Here is a 21,242-nt window from a genome sequence, read left to right as displayed (position 1 = left end):
TTTACATTGGATGGGGTTCAAACTTTGAGGGGAAAAAACTGTGGCAGCATTACGCCATTCTCCCCTCTTGGAAAAAAATGGGATTTAAACAAGTCTCTTACAAGATATCGAGCAGAATAGTTGGAGTTGGAGTTTAAGAGAAGTCAAGTTTTCTCCTCTCAATGCAAACCTTGTCGGACATCTACTGCATATTGGAAAGCAAGACCAGCAACAGGACATTTGCATCACTATGGTACTGAATAGCGGCTCTGGGAGTAAAGGTTTGCACAGTGTAATTTACCATAGAACACTAACTTCTAGTCCACATTTTCACATTTCCAAACTTGTTCATGTTTACTTATTTCAAACGGGAAAAGCCTGTGCGCATTTCTCCCTGCTAAAATTCAAAGGAAGATCAGAGGATGAAAGTACTTAAAAGTGTCCCTCTTTTATTGGGGTGTTGGACTCTCTTATACCTGGACTTTATCCCAGCGTCACTGAGCCATACCGGCATTGCAGAGTGCGCACCCGAGAGCGGAGGAAAGGAGCACACAGACGGGGCAGGTGAAGGAGCCAACCCGGGAATTGGCTCAACTGCCAGGTCAACGGTAGGAAACTACGGCGCAGGGGGTTGGAAGTCTCTAAGTGCTGCGAGGATCACGCGCATTAGAACAGGACCCCCCCTGATAAAGGGCGAGGCAGCCAAAGCGAAAGCTGTGACATCAGTGTCATCACCGCACAGCGTAACAGTCAGCCGTGCTCGTGGAGCTGTCAATTTGGGGCCCGAGGAGGCTGTGCGCTATTGGGTACCCGGCGGGGATGCTACTAAAGCAGCAGCTGCGCCTGCTCCCGTGGCGTTGAGCATACAAACAGGCAAAGGCTCAGGCAGGCCTGGACAGAGCAAAGGAAACACTGTCCCCAGAGCTGCAACACCAGCACGAACTGCACAGCAAAAGGTCGTTGATGTGCAAAAGCACATCGTTCGGTTGGCCCAAATGAGTGTCAAAGCAACGGGCAAACTTAACGGCAGATACTCTCCAAAGCTTCTATTGGTAACTCCGCATGACTACATGTTGTCACTCTATTGGTCACTATCCACGGGAGGGGTGAACACTAGTGTGCTGCACGAGGCTGGCATGGCCAACACCATCACAAGCTTTGTGGATAAAGGACAAGGTAAACTTTTGATGCCATATAAACAATGAGTAATTCAAAAATAATAACAGTGGTGTCTCATAAAACACAAAAATCTGCTTTACTGCTTGCAAAGTCAAAATAAGGCTTATAAATAATGGATAAGTGGTCCAATAAAAGTAACTTTTCACCTTTGCCAAAGAAAATATAATCATTATAATCAATTCTGAATATGCTTACTTATCTTTAATTGTAGAATTTTGTTAAGTTGATAAATTAAACATATCCAAGAGACAGTTGTAGGCCTATGCTCATCAAACCAACCTCTTTATTACAGAGGTAAAGTCAAGCTAAAGTCGAAGCAAACTTGAAGCTTAAGTCAAAAGGTTTCTTGGTGTTTGACATAATAGTTTTTAAAACTCTTGGTTATGGGTCTGTCACACTGTCAGTAGCCATGTGCATAGTCATGATTGGGGTGGCAGGTAGCCTAGTGGTTAGAGCGTTGGACTAATAACCAAAAGTTTGGAAGATCAAGTCCCCGAGCTGACAAGGTAAAACGCTGTCCTTTTGGCCCTGAACAAGGTAGTTAACACACTGTTCCTAAACAATAATTGAAAATAAGAATGTGTTCTTAACTGACTTGCCTAGTAAAATAAACAATTCCCTCAGTTATTTAAAACCTCTAAAGTGTAAACAAAAATTAAAGCTCTTTAAAATAATGTTTAAATGACCTTGGTTTACTTATATTTCTAGCTGCTAAAGGTTTACATTTCAAGCAATTAATGTACTTTAATTTTGCCCTTTATTTGTATAACAGGTTGGTGACCTTCCCCTTTGTATGACTAAGAAGTGATCCCTAACTGATCCCTTGCCAGACATTACATTTTTTAAATCTGTAAAACAGTACACACCTCTTCTTTTTCTTCTTCCCCATCACCTATTTTTCCTCCTCTCCTCCTCTTCCTTAATTTATCAGTTTCAGATGTGTTTTTATCTCTGGTTGGGCTCCTAAATCTCCTAAAATGTTGTGTTGTTCAGGTATTGTCTGGTCCACTCTTAGCAAATGCCATATGACGTGGTGGTAGATCCACTCATAAACAGCTGCAGGACGATAATAATGGTCTGTTTACAGTTCAATGTGGTATGTAGTCTGCAAATGTCTGGTTTTAATGTAATTTCAAACACATAATGTGCCTGGAAGAAAATGCTGCCTCTCATTTTTATATGGACATGCTTTCCCTCACCAAAGAAAAACATTACACATAACTCTTACCACCTGTGTCTTACCCGAGAAGCCACATTAACATGTAAAGAAACATGTCAATATGATGGTTATTCTTGCCCTTGACTCTGTTATCTTCTTTTACAGATGCCCGTATTCCCCAGTTGAGAAGACAGAAGTATTACTTCAACATCAGTTCCCTGGAGAAGGAGGGGTTACTGGGTGCTGAGCTGCGTATACTCAGGAAAAGACTGGCTGATCCACACAAAGCACTTTCCACTGACAGAGTTTTCTGCCTGAAGCTTTTCACTTGTGTAGCAGGTAAGCAGAAAGCTACACTGCTCCAAACTCAAACCATCAAGGACCACAATTCACCCAAATGGGAAGTGTTTGACATTTGGAAACTATTCAAGAATTTCAAGAACACCGTCCAGCTTTGCTTTGAGCTGGAGGGTTTAGAACGGGGACGCCCCGTGGACCTCAGGGCACTGGGCTTCAGTCGTCTGGGCAGGCAAACCAAAGAGAAGGCCTTTTTCCTCATGTTCGGGCGCACCAAGAAAAATGACTTGTTCTACAACGAGATCAAAGCTCGGTCTGGCCACGACAACAAGACTGTGTACGAATACCTGTTCACTCAGCGGCGCATGCGCCGAGCTCCAACCAACCGCGGCAAGAAGCTGGCCAAGAACCCCAAGCCTCGTTGCCACAGGAAGCAGCTGCACGTCAACTTCAAGGAGATGGGCTGGGACGATTGGATCATTGCCCCACTAGAGTATGAGGCCTACCACTGCGACGGGGTATGTGACTTCCCTATTCGCTCGCACCTCGAGCCCACCAACCACGCCATCATCCAGACGCTCATGAACTCCATGGACCCCGACTCGACTCCGCCCACCTGCTGCGTGCCCACTCGCCTCAGCCCAATCAGCATCCTCTACATTGACTCGGCCAATAATGTGGTCTACAAACAGTATGAGGACATGGTGGTGGAGTCCTGTGGCTGCAGGTAGCAATGGACGAAAGACCCAGCTGAGGTCTTGGTTTTATAGTTCAGCCTGAAGAGTTTGAGTTAAATCTTTTGAGTAAACAGATTGTTAAACACTCAAAAGTTTTAGAACACTGAGTTATTCAAGGGTTTTAATTTATTTGTACTAGTGAAGACATCACAACTATGAAATAACACATCTGAAATCATGTAGTAACCAAAAAAGTGTTAAACAAATAAGAATATATTTTGTATTTGAGATTCTTCAAATAGCCACCCGTTGCCTTATTGACAGCTTTGCACACTCTTGGCATTCTCTTAACCAGCTGAACCTGGAATGCTTTTCCAACCGTCTTGAAGGATTTCCCACATATGCTGAGTACTTGTTGGCTGCTTTTCCTTCACTCTGTGGTCTGACTCATCCCAAATTATCTCAATTTGGTTGAGTGCTGCATCAGGTCACCTGCTGCAGCATTCTATCACTCTCCTTCTTGGTAAAATAGCCCTTACACAGCCTCGAGGTGTGCTGGGTCGTTGTCCTGTTGAAAAACAAATGATAGTTCCACTAAGCCCAAACCAGATGGGATGGCGTATCGCTGCAGAATGCTGTGGTAGCCATGCTAGTTAAGTTTGCCTTGAATTCTAAATAAATCACAGACAGTGTCACCAGCAAAGCACCACCACACCATGACACCTCCTCCTCCATACTTTACGGTGGGAAATACACATGTGGAGATCATCCATTCACCCACAGCGCATCTCACACAGACACGGCGGTTGGAACCAAAAATCTCAAATTTGGACTCCAGACCAAAGGACAGATTTCCACCGGTCTAATGTCCATTGTTTGTGTTTCTTGGGCCAAGCAAGTGTCTTCTTCTTATTGGTGTCCTTTAGTAATGGTTTCTTTGTAGCAATTCGACCATGAAGGCCTGATTCACACAGTCTCCTATGAACATTTGATGTTGAGATGTGTCTGTTACTTGAACTCTGTGAAACCTTTATTTGGGCTGCAATTTCTGAGGCTGGTAACTCTGGGTCTTCCTTTTCTGAGAGCCAGTTTCATCATAGCGCTTGATGGTTTTTGCGACTGCACTTGAATAAACTTTCAAAGTTCTTGACATTTTCCGCATTGACTGACCTTCATGTCTTAAAGTAATGATGGACTGTCATTTCTCTTTGCTTATTTGAGCTGTTCTTGCCATAATATGAACTTGGTATTTTACCAAATAGGACTATATTCTGTATACCAGCCCTACCTTGTCACAACACAACTGATTGGCTCAAATGCATTAAGAAGGAAAGAAATTCCACAAATATATTTTTAACAAGACATACCTGTTAATTGACATGCATTCCAGGTGACTACCTCATGAAGCTGGTTGAGATAATGCCAAGAGTGTGCAAAGCTGTCATCAAGGCAAAGCTACTTTGAAGAATCTCAAATACAAACATAAAGAAAACCCTTCAATGAGTAGGTGTGTCCAAACTTTTGAATGGTACTATAAGTATTCACACCCCTGAGCCAATACTTTGTTGAAGCTCTTTGGCAGTGATAACAGCTGTTAGTCTTTCTGGGTAAGTCTATAAGAGCTTTCCACACCTGGATTGTGCAACATTTGCCCATTATTATTTTCAAAATTCTTCAAGCTCTATCAAATTGGTTGTTGATAATTGCTAGACAACCATTTTTAGTTCTTGCCATAGATTTTGAAGAAGATTTGACTCAAAACTGTAACTCGGCCACTCAGGAACATTCACTGTATTCTTGGTAAACAGTGTAGATTTGGCCTTGTGTTTTAGGATATTGTCCTGCTGAAAGGTGAATTCATCTCCCAGTGTCTGGTGCAAAGCAGACTTAACCAGGTTTTCCCCTAGGATTTTGCCTGTGCTTACATCCATTGCAAAGCCATAACATGATGCAGCCACCACTATGCTTGACAATGTGGAGAGTGACACTCAGTAATGTGTTGTATTGGATTTTCCCCCAAAATAACACTTTGTATTCAGGACAAAAAGTGAATTGAATTTGCTAAAATTTTTTGCAGTATTTCTTGAGTCCCTTGTTCCAAACAGGATGCATGCATTGGAATATTTGTTTTCTGTACAGGCTTCCTTCTTTTCACTCAGTCAATTAGATTGGTATTGTGGAGTAACTACAATGTTGTTGATCCATCCTCAATTTATTCCTGTCACATCCATTAAAATATGTAACAGTTTTAAAGTCACCATTGGCCTCATGGTGAAATCCCTCAGTGGTTTCCTTCCTGTCCGGCAACTGAGGTAGGAAGGAGGCCTGTATCTTTGTAGTGACTTGGTGTATTTAATTGCTTCACCATGCTCAAAGGGATAACCAAGGTCTGCTTTTGACATTTCTACCCATCTACCAATTGATGCCCTTCTTTGTGAGGCACTGGAAAACCTCTCTGGTCTTGTGGTTGAATCTGTGTTTTAAATTCACTGCTCAACTGAGGGACCTTACAGATCATTGTATGTGTGGGGTAGAGAAATTATGTAGTCATTAAAAAATCACGTTATACACTAAAATTGCACACAGAGTCCATGCAATTTTTTATGTGACTTGTTAAGTGCAATTTTACTCGTGAACGTATTTAGGCTTAGGCTTGGGTGATGGCTTCCACAATTTCAGATGATAATAAGATGTCAATGTTAATAGTCCGGGTGGTCCTTTGATGAATTGTTCAGTAGTCTTATGGCTAGGGTGTAGAAGCTCCTTGGTGGGCCGGTACCACCTGCCGTGCGGTAGCAGAGAGAACAGTCTTTGACTTGGGTGAATGGAGTCTTTGACAATTTTTTGTGCCTTCCTCTGACACCGCCTAGTATATTGGTCCTGGATGTCAGGAAATTTGGCCCCAGTGATGCACTGGGCCATACGCACTACCCTGGTAGTGCCTTACCGTCAGATGCTTAGAAGTTGCCATACCAGGCGGTCATGCTGGTCAGGATGCTCTTGATGGCGCAGCTGTAGAACTTTTTGAGGATCTGGGGACCCATGCCAAATCTTTGAGTTGGAAAAGGTGTTGTCGTGCCCTCTTCACAACTATCTTGATGTGTTTGGACCATGATAGTTTGTTGGTGATGTGGATTCCAAGGAACTTGAAACTCTCGACCCGCTCCACTACAGCCCCGTTGATGTTAATGGGGCCTGTTCGGCTTCCTTTTCCTAGTCCAAGATCAGCTCCTTTGTCTTGCTCACATTGAGGGAGAGGATGTTATCCTGGCACCACACTGCCAGGTCTCTGACCTCCTCCCTATATCCTGTCTCATCATTGTCGGTGATCAGAAGATCACTGTTGTATTGTCAGCAAAATTAATGATGGTTTTGGAGTCGTGCTTGTCCACGCAGTCATGGGTGAACAGGGAGTACAGGAGGGGACTAAGCACACACCCCTGGGCCCCACTGTTGAGGATCAGCATGGCAGATGTGTTGTTGCCTACCCTTGCAACCTGGGGGCGGCCTGTCAGGAAGTCCAAGATCCAGTTGCAGAGGGAGGGGTTTAGTCCCAGGGTCCTTAGCTTAGTGATGAGCTTTGTGGGCACTATGCTGTTGAACGCTGAGCTGTGATCAATGAACAGCATTCTCACATAGGTGTTCCTTTTGTCCAGGTGGGGAAGGGCAGTGTGGAGTGTGATTGAGTTCGCGTCATCTGTGGATCTGTTGGGGCAGAATGCGAATTGGAGTAGTTTCCCTTTGTAGTCCGTAATATTTTTCAAGCCCTGCCACAAGCAACGAGCTTCATAGCCGATGTAGTAGGATTCATTTTTAGTCCTATTTTAAGGCTTTGCCTGTTTGATGGTTCGTCTGAGGGCATAGTGGTATTTCTTATAAGTGTATAATACAGTTTATACATATGAAATGAGTAAAACAGTATGTAAACATTATTCAGTGACTAGCGTTCCATTATTAAAGTGACTAGTGGTTTCATGTCTATGTATATAGGGCAGTAGCCTCTAAGGTGCAGGGTTGAGTAACCAGGTGGTAGCCGGATAGTGATGGCTATTTAACAGCCTGATGGCCTTGAGATAGAACCCAGGATCTGTGGATCTATTGGGTTGGTATGCAAATTGAAGTGGGTCTAGAGAGTCAGGTGAGGTGGAGGTGATATGACCCTTAACTAGCATCTCAAAGCACTTCATGATGACACAAGTGAGTGCTACAGGGCGATAGTCATTTAGTTCAGCTACCTACAGGAACAATTGTGGACATCTTGAAGCAAGTGGGGACAGCAGACTGGGATAGGGAAATATTTAATTTGACTGTGAACACTCCAGCCAGCTGGTCTGTGCATGCTAGGGATACCTTATGGGCCTGCAGCCTTGCGAGGGTTGACATGTTTAAATGTCTTACTCACGTCGGCCATGGAGAAAAAGAGCCCACAGTCCTTGGGAGCAGACCGCGTTGGTGGCAATGTGTTATTCTCAAGGCAGGCAAAGAAGGTGTTTAGCTTGGCCGGGAGCAAGACATCGGTGTCTGCGACTTGGCTGGTTTTCCCTTTGTAATCCGGGATTGTCTATAGATCCTGCCACATGTAGGAGCTGTTGAATTGCAAATCAACTTTGTCTCTGCACTTAAGTTTTGACTGTTTGATTGCCTTTGGGAGGGAATAACTACACTGTTTGTATTCAACTGTATTCCCAGTCACCTTGCCGTGGTTAAATACTGCCATCTATCCATATTTTGGGGTTTGGGTAGGTTTTAATAGTCACTGTGGGAACAACATCCCTTTTACATTTCCTGATGAATTCAGACACAGTGTAAGTGTATACATCAATGTTATTCTAAGAGGCAACCCGGAACATATCCCAGTCTGCATGATCAAAACATTATTGAAGCATGTATTCCGATCGGTCAGACCAGCGTTGAATAGACCTTAGCACGGGTACTTCCTGTTTGAGTTTGTGCCTATAGAAAGGGAGGAGCAGAATGGAGTCGTGATCTGATTGGCCATAGGGAGGGCGGGGGAGGGCCTTGTAGTCATCTCCAAAGGGAATGTAGAAATGGTCAAGCGTTTTGGAAGTACAAGTACCACAGGCAATGTGTTGATATAACTTTGATAGCTTTTTCGGTTTTCCATAAACAACATGGGATCAAACTTTAGAACCCAGTTCCTACATTTGAATATGAAAATGTATTTTAACAAACAAAACTATGCTACATTTTATCTCTAGGATGCTCAGGATGACAAATCAAAGGTGAATGTACCAAACCAGTTGCCATGATAAAAGTTTTTTGTTGTTGTGCACTCTCCTCAAACAATAGCATTATATTTTTTCACTGTCATAGCTACTATATATTGGATAGTGCAGTTGGATTAATCGGTTCCAACCCAACCCTAGCAAAAATGACACTGACAGACTTGGCAGCTCTGCTTCTAGCTCCTAAGCAACTTTTCAGTACTCTTTTTTCGTGTGTTATTTCTTACATTATTACCCCAGAAAGTTTTTTGTGTTATTACATACAGCCGGAAAGAACATTTTATAATCAGAGTGACAGGAACTCACCAGAGTGACTGGATCTGTCATAACAAGATGACCAGCGCTTCAAGTCTACTCCTCAACCATCTCTGGATCTATCCCCAAATTTCAGTCGCATATTGCGCCGTTGGCTACACTTGTCTGTCAATCATGCATGTAAACATCTAGTTTGCTTTCTGTATTCGCGCTGATTGGTGAATTAATTTAATGATCTAAATGTAAAAAACTGTTGATTTCACAAAATAAATTATATAAACCGTTACTTTTTGGGGTGTTAGAACCAGTTCTGTACTTCATTTTGCTGGTCGGAACAGTGGAACGGAACAAACAAAATAGTTGTTCTGTTCAGATCGAAAGATAAGAAAATAATTTTGGTTCCAACCCCTGGCTAAAACTGCATCAAAATCTCAGAAAGGCGCCAGCCATTCAAATACATTCAAATCTTTGACGCCGCGGCCATTCCTGACTCCAGTCAATTCTAATATACAGTGGGGCGAAAAAAGTATTTAGTCAGCCACCAATTGTGCAAGTTCTCCCACTTAAAAAGATGAGAGGCCTGTAATTTTCATCATAGGTATACTTCAACTATGACAGACAAGATGAGAAAAAAAATCCAGAAAATCACACTAGGATTTTTTATGAATTTATTTGCAAATTATGGTGGAAAATAAGTATTTGGTCACCTACAAACAAGCAAGATTTATGGCTCTCACAGACCTGTAACTTCTTCTTTAAGAGGCTCCTCTGTCTTCCACTCGTTAACTGTATTAATGGCACCTGTTTGAACTTGTTATCAGTATAAAAGACACCTGTCCACAACCTCAAACAGTCACACTCCAAACTCCACTATGGCCAAGACCAAAGAGCTGTCAAAGGACACCAGAAACAAAATTGTAGACCTGCACCAGGCTGGGAAGACTGAATCTGCAATAGGTAAGCAGCATGGTGTGAAGAAATCAACTGTGGGAGCAATTATTAGGAAATGGAAGACATACAAGACCACTGATAATCTCCCTCGATCTGGGGCTCCACGCAAGATCTCACCCCGTGGGGTCAAAATGATCACAAGAACGGTGAGCAAAAATCCCAGAACCACACAGGGGGACCTAGTGAATGACCTGCAGAGAGCTGGGACCAAAGTAACAAAGCCTACCATCAGTAACACACTACGCCGCCAGGGACTCAAATCCTGCAGTGCCAGACATGTCCCCCTGCTTAAGCCAGTACATGTCCAGTCCTGTCTGAAGTTTGCTAGAGAGCATTTGGATGATCCAGAAGAAGATTGGGAGAATGTCATATTGTCAGATGAAACCAAAATATAACTTTTTGGTAAAAACTCAACTCGTTGTGTTTGGAGGACAAAGAATGCTGAGTTACATCCAAAGAACACCATACCTACTGTGAAGCATGGGGGTGGAAACATCATGCTTTGGGGCTGTTTTTCTGCACAGGGACCAGGACGACTGATCCGTGTAAAGGAAAGAATGAATGGGGCCATGTATCGTGAGATTTTGAGTGAAAACCTCCTTCCATCAGCAAGGGCATTGAAGATGAAACGTGGCTGGGTCTTTCAGCATGACAATGATCCCAAACACATCGCCCGGGCAGGAGTGGCTTCGTAAGAAGCCTTTCAAGGTCCTGGAGTGGCCTAGCCAGTCTCCAGATCTCAACCCCATAGAAAATCTTTGGAGGGAGTTGAAAGTCCGTGTTGCCCAGCAACAGCCCCAAAACATCATTGCTCTAGAGGAGATCTGCATTGAAGAATGGGCCAAAATACCAGCAAAAGTGTGTGAAAACCTTGTGAAGACTTACAGAAAACATTTGACCTCTGTCATTGCCAACAAAGGGTATATAACAAAATATTGAGATAAACTTTTGTTATTGACCAAATACTTATTTTCCACCATAATTTGCAAATAAATTCATAAAAAATAATACAATGTGATTTTATGGATTTTTTTTTCTCATTTTGTCTGTCATTGTTAAAGTGTACCTATGATGAAAATCACAGGCCTCTCTCATCTTTTGAAGTGGGAGAACTTGCACAATTGGTGGCTGACTAAATACTTTTTTTGCCCCACTGTACAGGGTCAGCATAGGACTCGCTGCTTTGCCTAGCCTTAATTTGTTACATTGAGACAATTTCATATTTTGTACATGTGTATTGCCTCAACATATTGCCTGGGGTAAGCTGAGCACATCCGGGAATGTCTACATAGTTTGGCCTTTTATCCTATGATCGCATCCCGCATCCCTTGAACTGAACAAAGCTAGCTAGCTAGCTAGCTAGCTAAAACAATCTGACAGTTCCAAATGAATAATATTGGACCTCAAACAATATTCCAAGTTTGAATAATGTAACGCGCTCTTTGGCGGGTCCAACTGATAGAATGGATATTGGTTCTGTCACTGATGAGAGCGTAAATGCGTAAATACAACGGTATTTACATTTGGTGTTTTGTTAATGTTGGGGTTAATAGCCCATGTACAGTGCCTTGCAAAAGCATTCATCCCCTTTGTGTTTTGCCTATTTTGTAGCATTACAACCTGTAATTTAAATGGATTTGTCTTTGGATTTCAGGGAGTGGACATACACAAACTAGTCTAAATTGGTGAAGTTAAATGAAAAAGATAACTTGTTTCAAAAAATTATAAATGATCCAAATTCAGGAAAAGTGGTGCGTGCATATTTCCATGAAGCCCCTAAATTAGATCTGATGCAACCAATTACCTTCAGAAGTTACATAATTAGTTAAATAAAGTCACCTGTGTGCAATCTAAGTGTCACATGATCTGTTACATGATCTTACCTGTTCTGAAAGGCCCCAGAGTCTGCAACACCTCTAAGCAAGGGGCACCACCAAGCAAGGGGCACCATGAAGACCAAGGAGCTTGCCAAACAGGTCAGGGACAAAGTTGTGGAGAAGTACTGATCAGGGTTGGGTTATAAAAAAATATCCAAAACTGTGAACATCCCATGGAGCACCATTAAATCCATTATTAAAAAATGGAATGGCACCACAACATGGCACCACAACAAACCTGCCAATAGAGGGCTGCCCACCAAAACGCCGGGCAAGGGGGGCATTAATCAGACAGGCAACAAAGAGACCAACGATAACCCTGAAGGAGCTGCAAAGCTCCACAGCGGAGATTGGCGTATCTGTCCATAGGACCACTTTAAGCCGTACACTCCACAGAGCTGGGCTTTACTAGTCACTCGTAGGCTCAGTCACTGGTATACTTTTATTTACAAAGCCAATTTGGGTTTACTACCTTTTTATTTGTGCATTTTTATTGTTCAGAAATGTGGTGGGTACTCTCTTCGTTCGCTGGACATTATCCTGCTAACTGTTCCAAATGTCTGAACTGAATCTGGTAAAAGGGCTTTTATGTACTCTGCGCCATCGTCTTGGGGCACCTTACAAAATACTTTTAAACTGGAAGAACTTGTCCCGATTGGTGTTTTTAAATCGCTGATGAAGGATTTTGAGGCTGTTTCCCTGACCTGTCAATGTTTTTAATTTTCTGTTTTATGCTCTTGTGAATTCAATGGTTTTTACTAGATTACTTGTAGTTTTTCATGTTGTCTGTCTGTAATTTTTTTGTAATGACTTGGTGCTGCCTATCTTGGCCAGGGGGCTCTTGAAAAAGAGATTTCAATCTCAATGATTTACAATGTTAAAAATATAGAACAGTTGCCTTTACAATATAATTTGTCTTTTGAACTCTGAAAGAATGGATTTAAATATGCAGTATATAGTACATTCCCCTACACTCCAAACTCTAATCAGATTATTCTCTATGAACTGTCAAGTTTCCTATATATGTTTAGAAATGTGTGTTTTAACAGAATCATTAATTATTTACTGAATCAGGTGTCGTTGTCACTATTTGTGGCCTGGAATTGTGGCAAAGTGGCAAACTGAATCCAATTGTACAGAGAAAGGTATTGTGTTTCCCGAAGTAATCAGAAACATATGCACCATGGTATTCAAAGATTTTACAGAGTAACTTAATTGAAAGCAATGTTAATTACAGGTTCATTACACTGTGTAACGCTGACATTTTGGTAAACCTTATGAAAGCATGTCTGTGTTAACACCAGCAGGAGGACAAACCCGGATCAGCAGTTCCTGTGATTACGTTTATAGACTTTTGTGGATTTGTCCAGAGTAAGTGTTCCATGTCCTAAAGGTATTTTCTACAGCTTTGCATTTTTGTTGGTTTTACTAGCAGATCTGGCTTGGCTTCCCTGACCAATGTTTAACATTTAGTAAATGAATTTCCTTGACAGATGTAGGAATTTGATCATGTTGCTGGCCAATAGCGTCATCCGGGTTTGATCGGGGTAGGCCGTCATTGTAAATAAGAATTTGTTATTAACTGACTTGCCTAGTTAAATAAAGGTTAAATAAAATAAAAAAAATAGCTGCATAAGGAAAACAGACAAGTTATATCTGGCATTGAGTATGACACCTATGTTTTAAGCTGTTTCCCGGATTTGCTGCACCAGGATGTATGAATTCTTAAACACACATACTCTGTAACGGTAAAAATGTTCCATGCTGTAGGTGCATATTTTTCCACCTTGTTTTTGATCCCCTGTTTGGAACCTACACAGCACAACTCATCCCTGAGTTGCACAACTCCTAGGTGTTGGCAAGGGGACACATTTTTCTAAGAGCAATTATTATTAACTTGTGTAGACCTAGACAGTTGATAAGAATAGTGATCATAAACCCCATGTCTGAAACATACTCTCACACTCTTTCACTCACATATACTCATTATCACATACTCGCACACATTTGAACATAAAACTTGTGAAGTGCTCGATTAGAAGTTTTTCAGTTTGTAGCAACACTTTTAGTTTATTCGACATACATGAGTATATACAACTGTCTACAGTATTTTCATTGTTACCATGACATATTCCTGAAAATGAGAGGCAAGCTATCAATGGTATGCATAGTTTCTGGTCTCCGGTTACCGAATTTGGCCCACAGTTCCTTGCATTGTGAGACAGATACATGTTCTGTTTCCTTCTATTTGCATTCTCTGCGTGACAACAGAATAATAAGGGTGCATCTTCATGGCTAGACATATTAATGGAGATGTTTCAGCTTTTGTAATAAATCTGTGCTTCACATCTGTGTGGAGCAAACTGGTGTGGTATATTTAAACTGCATTACTCTGTATTCACTGCCAAGTACCTGTCTCTCTGACTTTGCTTTCCTTCTTCGTTTCCAATGTGGCGAACACCTGCAGAAATACGCAGATATTTCCAGTTTTCAATGACAATTGAGTCTCATAATATTTGCAGGCCACCCTGGGGAATATTTATTTGGTGATTTATATAGTTTTGTTGTATTTATTGTAGTATGCCAATTGTGCAATCGTTATAATATAATATATTGGCAAGAGGGACTCTTTTTATTTAAAAGTTTATAGGTTGAGTGTGAATGGGGCTTAGAACCACCTACATTTTATAAATGTACGGGAACAGAACCTGGAAATTTGACCCGGGCACATGCTTCAATGCATTTCTTAAACATGGACACAGTTTAAAATAAATTGATGTAATAGGTGCTACAGCCCACTCTCCATATGACGTAAAGGAGAATTTCACTATTTAGGACCCTAATCTGTATGTTTGATGTAAATGGCATGTTATACAAGGATCCAGACACTTCTTTTTGCAATTTCACTTTAGCAATTTCACCAGCAATTTACTTCCAGGGCCTCATTCTGGAGTTACAGGGTGTCCAAAAACATGAACAAAGTCTCCAAAAACACAGAAATATGTTGTTTTACAAATGACAAAGCTCTCAGTATCGTGATACAGGTCTTTAGACATTGTAAACATTAAATTATGTAATACCGAACTGGATCTGCAATGATATAATCAATTTTGTTCAAAACAAGCAATCATTTTCAAGGTGTGCATATTGGCGTGCATGCGTGCACTTCCTCATTCCTCTCACTACTGCGCGCGCGTAAGTACGGGGCGTGCTACTGGCACAGGTACTAAATTGCGAGCTAGCTAGTTACGTTGTCAGTCACTTACACTCAGATCAGCCAGGTGACGACAAGGGCACTGAAGTAATTTTTGTTCGGTTATTTGCTGAATATTGATGAAAATGGTTTGCAGATGTGCAATCCCAACATGCGACAATGCAATGAAAAAACATAGCTAGTCCAATAACTTTTCACAGACTTCCCTTGGCTAGTTGTTCTGCAAAGACGCATAAACACTCCCATCAACAGATTTCTTGCGTTGGATCAACAGGTTTGTAGCTAGCATTTCTCTGACAACTTCTGTAAACCACCACCAACAAGAAAAATCCTTGGTAAAAAAAAATATTTGAAGAAAACAGCTATACCAACCATTGAAGGACGTCACTGCGCCTGTCAAGGACCAGCAGAAATTGGTAAGAGATATGATATGAAGCTAGCTAGATAATAAAGTATCAAACATCACTGACGCAAGGAGAAATACTGAGGTTGTTTTGTGCTTTGCTATTGTTATTTAATTCTACAAAACATGTAGTTTGCAATTTTAGACGGCTTGGGGCGCTTTTACTTATCCCCTGTATAATTCTAGTCCTGTAGCTGGGTACCCGTTTCGACGAGGTCCAGTTATAAGTTTTATTACTCATTATTGTATTCTTTACCTCTTTTGAAGTCACATAGATCACATCATTACTCTCTTTTTGTTTTCAAAGCCCTGCTCCACTAACTTCTGACATCTCTGTTTTAGATTTAAAATGACAAGTTATAAAACCCGTTCACAGGGTAGGTTAACTCTGGAGACTCCTTTGGTGTCGACGCGTTCTGACTGCTAGAGATGAACGTACTTTGGTGAGAAAAGTGCAAATCAATCCCAGAACAACAGCAAAGGACCTTGTGAAGATGCTAGAGGAAACAGGTACAAAACAATCTATATCCACAGTAAAGCGAGTCCTATAATGATATAACCTGAAAGGCCGCTCAGCAAGGAAGAAGCCACTGCTCCAAAACCTCCAGAAAAAAGCCAGACTTCAGTTTGCAACTGCACATGGGGACAAAGATCATACTTTTTGGAGAAATGTCCTCTGATCTGATGAAACAAAAATAGAACTGTTTGGCCATAATGACCATCGTTATGTTTGGAAGAAAAAGGGGAAGGCTTGCAAGCTGTAGAACACCATCCCAACCGCGCCTTGGTCTCATCGCTATAACGAACGTGACAAACGGTAGTTTAGATGTGATTGAAATGAGATAATAATTGTTTGATTTACACTTTGTTTCAAGCTTGAGCATTTATTGAGTGTACTTTTGAGTTGACATGTCTTCCTTTTAATAATAATTTGTAACTGGTAATTAATTCTTATCTTCAAGGGATATTTCATCATTGAGCAGTTCTCCATACTGTGTGGGTTTATTATATTTCCTATTAAGTAAATACATATCTTTAGGAGTGCCTTACATATTAGGTGTAGGCACTGCTCTACATTATTTATGGTTATGCCTATACATGTTTACACACATTAACTGTCACATGCTGACTACTTACAGACTACCTAGTCTAATGGACCTATTATTTAGGTGTGTGAGAGTACTATTAGACTAGATGGTCTCTACGAAATCAGACTGTCAGTCTTTGATTAGCTAGCAAAAATATCTAACTCAAGTCCGTTCTCTTCCCCTCTCTGGCCTTGGACTGTTGCCTAGCAACAGGTCAATTCCCAAAATATGTCACACATGCAATAGGGTAACTAATACAGTCCCTGACAGAAAAAGCTAACCAAGGGGAAGAAAACAATTCTGGTGGGAAAACAAATGTGTCTCACTACACTCCTGTAACGCACTTCTATGAGTAGTGGGTGCGGAGTCAGGCGCAGGGAACAGAGGGTAAAGGGCAATTGTTTTTTATTCCGGCGCAGGAAAACGGTCACGCCAAAATGCCAGGCGCATGACAAAGACCGGCCCAAAAACAGGGCCCAACCAGTCCGGAGAAAAACAAGAAAATCGCACAAACACAAACAGAGGAAATAAGCCCGCACGAAAGCAGGCAGGCATCCCCGTGTTAAAAAGCCCAACTAAAACCTGAACAAGAAATCGGTATAACCAATAAAAGGGAAAAGGGATCGAGCCTACGAGCCTTACTCTGAGCGCACACCGAACAGAAAGAGACATAGAACCTCACGTCCTTAACTAAGGTGGGACACCAGTACTTCCCCCTAAGACCCCGCACTGTCCTCGCCACACCAGGATGACCCGAAGAGGGTAGCGTGTGAGCCCACCGAATCAATTGATCATGGACACCAAGCGGCACGTACTTAAGACATGTAGGACATTGTGGAGGCGCAGGTTCCAACCGTAACGCCCGCTCAATGTCCGCGTCGGATCGATGGGCCGATCCTCGGTGTCATAGAGACGAGACAGCGCGTTGGCCTTCGTGTTGAGGGAACCTGGTCTATACAAGACAGTGAACCTAAATCTGGTGAAAAAATCATGGCCCACCTTGCCTGACGAGGATTCAGTCTCCTCGCTGCCCGGATATACTCCAGATTACGGTGGTCAGTCCAGATGAGGAAAGGGTGCATGGCCCCCTCAAGCCAGTGTCTCAACACCTTCAGGGCCTTTACCACAGCCAACAACTCCCGGTCCCCCACATCATAGTTTCGCTCCGCCGGACCGAGCTTCTTCGAAAAGAAAGCGAGCTTCGGTGGCGTGCCCGAGCGCTGTGATAGCACGGCTCCAACCCCAGCCTCGGACGTGTCCACCTCCACTATAAACGCCAAAGAGGGGTCTTGATGTGCCAACACGGGAGCATCAGTAAACAGCGCCTTCAAACGATTGAACGCTCTGTCCGCCTCTGCCGACCACCGTAAACGCGCCGGCCCCCCCTTCAGCAGTGAGGTAATGGGAGCCGCCACCTGGCCAAAACCCCGGATAAACCTCCGGTACTAATTGGCAAACCCTAAAAACCACTGCACCTCCTTTACCGTGGTCGGAGTTGGCCAATTACGCACAGCGTTAACGAGATCACACTCCATCACCATCCCCGAGGTGGAAATACGATAACCCAGGAAGGTTTGGAGAACACACATTTCTCAGCCTTAACATACAGGTCATGCTCCAGCAGTCACCCAAGTACCTTGCGCACCAGAGACACATGTGCGGCGCGTGTAGAATAGATCAGGATATCATCAATATACAACACCACACCCTGCCCGTGCAGGTCCCTGAGAATCTTGTCTACAAAGGATTGAAAGACGGCTGGAGCATTCTTTAACTCATACGGCATGACGAGGTACTCATAATGGCCAGATGTGGTACTAAACGCGGTTTTCCACTCGTCTCCATCCCGAATACGCACCAGATTATACACGCTCCTGAGGTCCAGTTTCGTTAAAAAACGCACTCTGTGAAATGATTCTACCGCAGTAGCGATGAGAGGTAGCGGGTAACTAAACCCCACTGCGATGGAATTGAGACCTCAATAATCAATGCACAGACGCAGACCTCCCTCCTTTTTTTCACAAAAAAGAAACTTGAGGAGACGGGTGACGTGGAGGGCCGAATGTACCCCTGTCCCAGAGATTCCGTGACATATGTCTCCAAAGCCAACGTCTCCTCCTGTGACAATGGGTACACGTGACTCCTGGGAAGTGCAGCATTTACCTGGAGGTTTATCACTCAATCCCCCTGTCGATGAGGTGGTAATTTGGTTGCCCTCTTCTTACAGAAGGCGAAAGCCAAATCAGCATACTCTGAGGGAATGCGCACAGTGGAAACCTGGTCTGGACTCTCCACCGACATGGCACCGATGGAAACTCCTATACACCTACCTGAACACTCCTCTGACCACCCCTGGAGAGCCCCCTGTTTCCATGAAATCCTGGGATTGTGACTAGCCAGCCAGGGAACGCCCAGCACCACTGGAAACGCAGGTGAATCGATAAGGAAGAGACTAATCCGCTCCCTATGATCCCCCTATGTTACCATGTCCAGTGAAACTGTGGCCTCCCTGACCAGCCCGGACCCTAACGGTCGGCTATCTAAGGAGTGCACGGGGAAGGGTGGATCTATCGGCACCAGCGGAATCCCCAGTTTACAGGCGAGTCCGCGATCCATAAAGTTCCCAGCTGCGCCTGAATCGACTAGTGCCTTATGCTGGAGAGAGGGAGAAAAGTCAGAAAAAGAAATTAATACAAACATGTGACCAACAGTGAGCTCTGGGTAGGTTTGGTACTGACTCACCTGGGGTGACCGAGAAGTGTTCTGCCTGCCCTTTCGACTCCCAGACGCGCTCCTCGTCTCCTGCCTAAGGTGGAACAGCCGTTCACCCAGAAACGGAGGGTGAACTCTGGGTAGTGGTCCCTAGCCGAGTCTGGGCCATTCCAAACTGCGTTGGCCCACTCCAGGGCTCGGCCCGTCAGGCAGGAGACGAGGACGCTCACACTCTCTTCACCCGAGGGAGTCGGCCTCACGGTAGCCAGGTACAGCTCGAGCTGGAGCAAAAATCCCTGGCACCCAGACGCCGCTCCATCGTACTCCCTCAGGGGCACGAGACGAAGTGCCCAGCTCCTCGGAGGAGCTGGAGGCGAGGTAGGGAGACCACTCCTCTTCCATCGGTCCATTCTCTCCATCATTTGGTCCAGCGCCGACCCAATCCGATGGAGGATGGCCATATGATGGAGGACGCGCTCCTCCATAGATGGACGGGGGGTGGCCGCTGCTCCTGCTGACTCCATGGTGGTGCGGGCTTCTGTAACTACTATGAAGTAGTGGGTGCGGAGTCAGGCACAGGGAACAGAGGGTAAAGGACAATTGTTTTTTATTCCGGCGCAGGAATAAAAATAAAAAAAAACACCAAAAGCATAACAAAGACCGTCCCAAAAACAGGACCCAACATTCCGGAGAAAAACAAGAAAATCGCACAAACACGAACAGAGGAAATAAGCCCGCACAAAAGCAGGCGGGCATCACCGGCTTAAATAGCCCAACTAAAACCTAAACAAGAAAAAGGTGTAACCAATAAGACAAAACCAACAGAAAAGGGAAAAGGGATCAGTGGCAGCTAGTAGACTGGTGACGCCGAGCACCGAGCGCCGCCCGAACAGGAAGAGGAGCCACCTTCGGTGGGAGTCATGACAACTCCACTGTAAACAATATGGCAGTACTTGAAATTGATACAACTTAATTTGAAAGGACTTTTTCTCAGATTCAGATTCCCTTTCTTTATATTTATGGCTTCCGTTCTAGGAATAGGGCATGCCTTTCATTAACCTGTTAGATCTCTAGGGGCGCTATTTCATTTTTGGATAAAAAACGTTCCCGTTTTAAGCGCGATATTTTGTCACGAAAAGATGCTCGACTATGCATATTCTTGACAGTTTTGGAAAGAAAACACTCTGAAGTTTCAGAATCTGCAAAGATTTTGTCTGTAAGTGCCCCAGAACTCATTCTACAGGCGAAACCAAGATGATGCATCAACCAGGAATTAGCAGAATTAGCTCTGTTTTCCATTGTCTCCTTATATGGCTGTGATTGCGCAAGGAATGAGCCTACACTTTCTGTCGTTCGCCCAAGGTCTTAGCAGCATTGTGACGCATTTGTAGGCATATCATTGGAAGATTGACCATAAGAGACTACATTTTCCAAGTGTCCGCCTGGTGTCCTGCGTGGAATTCGGTGCGCAATTGCCAGCTGCTCGTACTTTTCCATTTGATATAGGGGAGAAACCATGTGTCCAAGAACGATGTATCAATGAAGAGATATGTGAAACACACCTTGATGATTGATTCTAAACAACGTTTGCCATGTTTTCAGTCGATATTATGGAGTTAATTTGGAAAAAAGTTCACGTTTTGAGGACTGAATTTTCGGATTTTTTTTGGTAGCCAAATGTGATGTATAAAACGGAGCTATTTCTAATACACAAAGAATCTTTTTGGAAAAACTGAGCATCTGCTATCTAACTGAGAGTATCCTCATTGAAAACATCAGAAGTTCTTCAAAGGTAAATGATTTTATTTGAAGGCTTTTATGTTTTTGTTGAAATGTTGCGTGCTGGATGCTAACGCTAATGCTAACGCGAAATGCTAACGCTAAATGCTAACGCTAAATGCTAACGCTAAATGCTAACGCTAGCTAGCTACTTTTACACAAATGATTGTTTTCCTATGGTTGAGAAGCATATTTTGAAAATCTGAGATGACAGTGTTGTTTACAAAAGGCTAAGCTTGAGAGATGGCATATTTATTTCATTTCATTTGCGATTTTCATGAATAGTTAACGTTGTGTTATGCTAATGAGCTTGCTGATAGATTTACACAATCCTGGATACAGGGGTTTTTTCATAACTAAACGTGACGCAGAAAACGGAGCGATTTGTCCTAAACAAATAATCTTTCAGGAAAAACTGAACATTTG

At 43.1% G+C, this 21,242-nt stretch overlaps 1 protein-coding gene across 1 annotated transcript; it reads left to right on the top strand.

Moving 5' to 3' along the window:
• The first annotated feature begins 401 nt into the window (after positions 1–401).
• gdf5 (growth differentiation factor 5) lies at positions 402–5,867 on the top strand. The gene is made up of 2 exons (XM_021608266.3): positions 402–1,155; positions 2,483–5,867. The coding sequence occupies exons 1-2, from the start codon at positions 402–404 to the stop codon at positions 3,343–3,345; spliced, it is 1,617 nt and encodes a 538-aa protein (XP_021463941.1). The 3' UTR covers positions 3,346–5,867.
• Positions 5,868–21,242: the final 15,375 nt, after the last annotated feature.

Source organism: Oncorhynchus mykiss, chromosome 7, assembly GCF_057628025.1.
Source record: "Oncorhynchus mykiss isolate SJ-2025 chromosome 7, ASM5762802v1, whole genome shotgun sequence".
Classification (NCBI taxonomy): Eukaryota; Metazoa; Chordata; class Actinopteri; order Salmoniformes; family Salmonidae; genus Oncorhynchus; species Oncorhynchus mykiss.
This window is presented reverse-complemented; position numbering and strand designations above follow the sequence as displayed.